Genomic DNA, 6,244 nt, shown 5'->3' on the forward strand with positions numbered 1-6,244 from the left:
ATTTATCCTTGATGGCACATGGGCCGCTCACCGTTGCTCCGAGTGTATTCAAAGATCTTGCCTCAAGAAAGCTTAATCTTCTTCACAGACTGATTTTCTTGCAGTATAGTTCGATATATTCAACCAACCCCTGTGCTCAACTGCTTTCAGCTCAAATACTGTTGCAGAAGCGTTCATGAAGAGACCCTGTAGCGAGCGTTCTGAATCATAGTGTAGATTAGCCATATGGAAAATCGAGGGGTGTTCTATGTTATGTCACACCAACTAACATCTAAACTGAGCTTCCATCCCATATCAGAAATATACTTCAATGTCGAATATTAAGCGTTGCTCCTCGTGAAATGATGCGTAAGTCCAATAACAGTGCCGCCGACCCCCAGAAGCATGCGCCCTTCTAGCTGCAATCGTCACACTGTTTCTTCCGGGAGAGACTTTCGGCTGCCGGTACTGCCACATATTTTCTTGTATATGCAGAGTGCAGAGCAATTGACAGATTGTTTTGGAACAAGGTGACGTCCCGTGCTCCCACATCTCGTCCATTGGTCAGCTGCTCGCTTGGCTGCTCAAGCGTAGTTCTCCAGGGCTTTTCTTGCACTCTATATCCAAACCTCTCGTTTGACGCTCTTTGGCGAGATCAAAACTGAAGCCGTCCTTGAATGCAGCGAGCCCATGAAAAACCGACGGCTGCAGGATTCGAACCTGCGCGGGCAGAGCCCAGTGGATTTCGAGTCCACCTCCTTAACCACTCGGACAAACCGCCATATGGGGCGTGCGGGATTAACAATTACTTATGCATAAGTTATGCCTGTTCGGTAAGCAGCTAGCAGTGTTACTTTAGGAGATAAGGACCAAGCTACCCGATGGCAGAGAAAGAACCACACCCGGGTGCAATGCCTCGCATTCCCAGCTCGTCGGCTCCCCAAGAAGCGCAGGGTTTAGTTAAAACGAGCGGCGAGGTCAAGGCTGTAAGCCTGTTCCCAAATGTTCAGGGATTACAGCAACACCAAGGAAGACCACAAACAGTCCAGGCCTACGCCACCAGAGGCACTCGACCGGGAATTTCTCCTCAAAGGGAGGCCAGACTCCCTCCCTCGATTTTCTCAGGCAACTGCTATCGTTCTTTACCTTTATACGCCGCGTCACCTCCCTCGAGGTTTCCACAATTGCAACGAACGACCGGCGCCATTCACCCTATTCATGTGCCAAGCTGTGCCCGTGTTTCTCCAGCGGCTAGTATCGATGCTAATCGGCAAATTTTGAAGTTATGCAATACTGGAGCATCAGATCAAAGAACAGAACATGCTCACCCTGTACGGCTCCAAAACAGCCATCCGCAACTACAGCCTTTGGGGCCCAACGTCTTATACGCCAGCTCATCAGCCGCGCGCCCGGCGGCACTTCTGGTTGCTGCTTCGAGGCCTGGCGCCCCTCCTCTGCCTGTCAAGATCAAAGCGAATCCATCTGGGCAGTATGCAACACAAGTAGCAGACAAGCCGCAGCACTTCCAGTCGTTGCAGAAATTCCGGGAGGCCGCTTCTTCACTTCCGTACGAACCTAACGAGAGGGTCCCGGCGAGTCAGCGCAGCCTGGCGAATCACATCAATAGCAGGGACACGCAGTCCTTTCCTACGCCGGTGTTCATTGCAGCTGCATCACATGGGAGAACTGCAGATTCTCCCGGCCTGCTTTCAAACGCCGTTTCCTGCGAGGGTGACACCCAGCGTTCAAATTCAACGAGGCTTGATGAAGGGCCTGTCTCTTGTTGTGGCTTGAGTTTGCAGCCCTTAAGCATCACTCAACTATTCTCAGGTAAGCTGTAGGCCTTTGCTTCACTATTCATTTTTTCTACTACTCATTCTTGTAGCACTTTTGCCGTCCTTTCCTTTCTGCTCATGCTCCTTAGTAGTTGGAAGAGCATAAAGTAGCTCATGGAATAACTCAGGAGTTGCGCTCCTAGGCTTCGGCTATATTTCGCCGCTTCATTCGCTCAGACGTACCACAGCCGCTGTCCAGGGCGACTCAATCAATAGAAGTGGATAGCCGTTCCGCGATTCGCCTACTCCAGGATGCTGAAGACGATGCTGCAGCTGTAGTTTTGACGGCACAGGAGAAGTCCCGAGCTCTGCGGGAGCGAGCGAGGGCAGAGGCGGAAGCAGAAGGCGAGTGCCTTCGAAATGATATGGAGAAACTACTCGAAGCGATTGCTAAGAAAGTACGGAACGCCTCTCACATTTATACAAAATTCACACGATTTAACACTCTAGAAAGGTGCTGGTTTGGCTGAGTGCCGGTCCTAGGGCGAAAGTAGGTGGTGATGGAAGCGCTGTTCTGTGTGTATCTAGAATAAGATTGAACACGAAGGGATGCGAAAGCTTCATGCTCAAAGGGAGGCGGAGACGAATGCTATCCTTGCAAGGGACAAGCAAGAAAATCTTGCGGGAACCGTTAGCATGGTTGTTGGTACGTTTTCTCCCTTCCGCGCCCTTTGAGCGAGAGCAACTGTGCAGTGAATATGCAATTATGACAGTGTCAGCGCGTGAAATCTCCAATTTTCCGCGTGAAAAGTTGTTTTAGCAAGAGTGGCGTGTGTTGCCTTCCAAAGTGACTAAGCACACGAGTACTGCCTTGGGAGCACTGATTATTCTCAGACTTGACACTGAAGGTCGACGTGCAGTGCCCCGTCGAGGCAATCAAGCTTTTCTGCCCTCCGGAGAGACTTCTGACATTCAGGAGAAAGTCTCCTTTCCAGCATCACCCGAGCGGCGAACTGCTACTAAAAGCAGAAGATTACATAACGTGGGATGAAGAAGGCCGTGCGCTTCTCGCTAGAGATGCCCTCCGTCACCGACAGAGTTTTGGGTCATTCTGGACAAAGCATCAAAGCAAAGTGCACTCGTCAGTACGCCCGGCTCTGCTGCTAAAAACTCCCCACTTTGACGATCCCTTAGACAGGGACATCAACAGCCGTTTGCCCAGCTTCTGGAAGCCCGAAGCGGATACGAATTTCCAACCCTTTCAGCTCCCTGCCTTTGCGGCATCGTCACCCAGCAGTGCACCGAGTGAGGACAAGCAAGATCCGGACTCGATTGAAGGTGGCCCTCCCGGAGCATCCACTAAGTAGGGACAAGGGTTGGGGAGCGAGACCCAAAAGTACCACTTGGTTGATAAATAAGGGAGCAGTGGTGTAGTTGGCACGAGGGAAATAGTCAACGCTGGAGTTGATTTTTCATAGACTGTGTCTCACTCCGCGGATCAGAATTCCGGATCTCTGTGCGTGGAGCCGCTTTTTTGAGAGGCCAGCATAGGCATTGGCGCTCTTATGAACATCACTTTCAAGTTGTTTAATGGATCCATGTCTGAGACTGTGCAATTACAGGCCACCGGCAAAATGCCTGGAGATGCTTTGCTGCTTACGTGGCTTTGTGTGTTGCTTCGTATCTAACATAGTTTTTCTTTACAGTAGTTTTTGGTTACAGTCGTCGTTACATTCCACAAAGCCAGCGCACATGTCAGTCAGCTCCCGCTTGCTGGTCAGCTCCCGCTTGGTTAGCCGCTTCAGTTGATAAGAAGTTACACCGCTCGAGTTGCCTTCCTCATACCGTTATGGTCCTTTAAATACATCTGTACGAGAGTAAGACGCCTAATGATGCAGTGTTCTGCTCAACGTACCCATAACTTGGAATTATTTTGTAAAAGGGAGGCACTTGCTGCGACTCCTAGTGCAAGTGATATGGTGCTGTTACAGAAAAACTGCATCAATGAATTGACAATCCAGACCCCAATACTACATGCAAAGTAGCAACTGCAGCAGCACTGAGAAAGTTCGTCGAGCCTTCAGGTAATGCCATACTAGAAATGAACCTCCGCAGCAAGCAGCTCTGAACTTTGGCTCCCTTCAGTGCGAACAGGCACAAAATAACGTTTGACCGTAAAGACCCTTAACAGGCTCTAAAGGCTTTTGAGTTTCTCGGCTGTGCGACGATGAGTAATAGCGATAGATATCGCGCACGCAAAAGACGAAAGAACAAATACGCGGTCAAAGTGCAGGTGGAAAGCCCTGAAGTCCAGGGAAGGCGCCAGAACTTGCGCCAATGCGTCCCTATAGGACTGCGGAAGGTAAACTCGTGTAAGCAGGAGGCATGCGGAGAAGTACATTCCCATAACCTCAGACATGACGAGAGCGAAGACATTACTTGACACCGCCGTGGACATGTAGCGAAATACAGTGAGAAGCTTCTCGAAGAAACCTCGAATTGTGAGCGCTATGATCCACCCCAACAGTACCAGTGACAGGTAGGGCGTCAGCAGCGTGATGTCAACTGGCACGTGCAGGAGGTGCAGCAGCAACTCAAGCGTTCTCGTTGCTGGGTCTGTGGTGCTGACTCGATCTAGCAGGACGTTTGCAGCGCTCATGAAGACGCGGTACACACACACTGCTGTCATGCCCCAGCCCAGCATGTTGTTGAGTCGCCCCAGCCAAGTGCGCCCGTAGAGCGCCTGCGCGCGGGAGTGGACGAGATCGTCCAGGCCGACGAAAAGTTCCCGCGAAAGTTCTTCGAGGGCTTCTATTTCATTTTGCAGTTTCTGGCACTGCTGCTCCAGGCGTCGCCCAGTGAGGAAAGCGCGCAGTTTCTCGATCCATTCGCGGAGCCAGTTGAACTGCCGTGTCAGCAGTCCTGTCTGCACTCCGCCTTCGGGTCCGTCGAGGTGCCTTTCCACTTCGGGAGCTCCTTTCAAGGACCCGCCCAGCGACGCAGCAGACTCAGCAGGGCCTTCTTGTTCTTCGTCGGAGTTCCCTCCGCTGTAGATTTTGTCCGCGGGGTTCGCCGCTTCAGTTCCGAAGTTCCCGCGGTGCCTCCGCGAGGCGCTGCGGCACCGCCGCGAAGTCGAAGGGCCCAGCACTTGGTGGGGCCGCGCACAGCCAGGAGCCGGCGACAAGACGCCGGAGGTGGGCGTTGGCCACAGGCGAGCTCGGGCGGGGTTCAGCGAAGCCTGCAGGTGAAGTCGAGCCTTTTTCTTTTCGCTCACGAGGTTAAGAGTGTGCAGCAGCCGCTGCTCCACACAGGCCACTTCGGCCTGCGTAGTCGGGTACAAGAAAGTCGCCACGTTGCGATAGGGGTAGTTCACACTGCCGAAGCCAGCCAAGGCAGACACCACAGTCACGCCGCACACGCCCACGTAGGCCAGCAGCCGCTCCGTGTAAGACAGCTCCGCAAGGGCCTCCGAGTCGAGGTGCAGCAGCCGGCCTGACTGGCAAAAGCAGAACCACAGGAAAGGCAGCACCACGGCGCTGCACACTGCCACTGCAACCCACTCGCGCCACCGCGGAGACAGTTTCCCGAGCTTCGACAAGACTCCATTGCCGCTTGAGGAGGCCAAAGTGGAGACGGCTGCGAGCCTCGACAAGGCCGCGGCCCGCGTCTGCAGCCGCTGCATTTGGGGGAACTTCGCGGCCCAGTCAGCAATTCGAAACGAGTCCGCACTGGGCGCCAACGCATTGTGGATTATTGAGACTGGCAGCACCACGTACAGCAACAGAAGCACGCAAATAAGGTCCAAGTTCCACACAATGCGGCGCACGTGCGGGTTCAGTATGTGCAGCAGCTCCAGCAGCAGAAGCTGCAGCATGGAAACGCAAGCGGTGAAGGTCGCACAGAAAAGGTGCTGCACTGAGCGCCGCTGCACCTCATAGTCGCGATACAGATGAGTGGCGAAGAAGTAGTAAGCCCCGACAAACAGACTTGCGTGGAAGAGCAATACGATCACTATGCCGACAACAACACCTGCACTCGTTTGGCTCAGCGGTGAAGCCGCAGACAACGGAGGGAGGGTCATCGCCAAACCTAGCAGCCCCTTTGCTGCAGGCAAGCCTGATACCCTCCGTTGTGTGAACCGGAGCTCCTCAGAGGTATTCTGCTATCATTGACGAACGGCAGGGCCTGCAAGAACCATCAGCCCGCCGGGGCTTCGCCAGCAGCGCCGGGAAGCGAATAAGTGGAAAATTTAGGTTCCTTTGGAATTCAACATGCATATGGTGAAAGTATCGAACGGTTGCCTCTGGCGACGCTGGGTATGAAGAAAAGAAGTTAGGTGTCTGCTCCCACAGCAACAGCAGACTACTACTTATGAAGTGAACTTAATCCAGCACTAAATAAGAAACACTAAATGAGTCGCAATGTAGTCTGTTATTTATAGCGTTTTTTTTCTAGACGGCACACAGCGGAGCTATCCATTTTGCAGAAAC

General features: G+C 52.9%; 2 protein-coding genes across 2 annotated transcripts; one reads left to right on the plus strand and one right to left on the minus strand.

Moving 5' to 3' along the window:
- Positions 1-860: 860 nt before the first annotated feature.
- ENH_00027400 (hypothetical protein, conserved) lies at positions 861-3,121 on the plus strand (the record flags this gene model as incomplete). Its single annotated transcript, XM_013584740.1, has 4 exons — positions 861-1,809; positions 1,992-2,212; positions 2,343-2,460; positions 2,649-3,121. 4 exons carry the CDS (start codon positions 861-863, stop codon positions 3,119-3,121), a joined length of 1,761 nt encoding a protein of 586 aa, XP_013440194.1.
- Positions 3,122-3,948: 827 nt separating this feature from the next.
- ENH_00027410 (hypothetical protein, conserved) lies at positions 3,949-5,835 on the minus strand (the record flags this gene model as incomplete). The annotated part of the gene is made up of 1 exon (XM_013584741.1): positions 3,949-5,835. One exon carries the CDS (start codon positions 5,833-5,835, stop codon positions 3,949-3,951), a length of 1,887 nt encoding a protein of 628 aa, XP_013440195.1.
- Between the last annotated feature and the right edge of the window lie 409 nt (positions 5,836-6,244).

This window comes from Eimeria necatrix, genomic scaffold, assembly GCF_000499385.1.
Source record: "Eimeria necatrix Houghton genomic scaffold, Enh_scaff203, whole genome shotgun sequence".
NCBI lineage: Eukaryota > Apicomplexa > Conoidasida > Eucoccidiorida > Eimeriidae > Eimeria > Eimeria necatrix.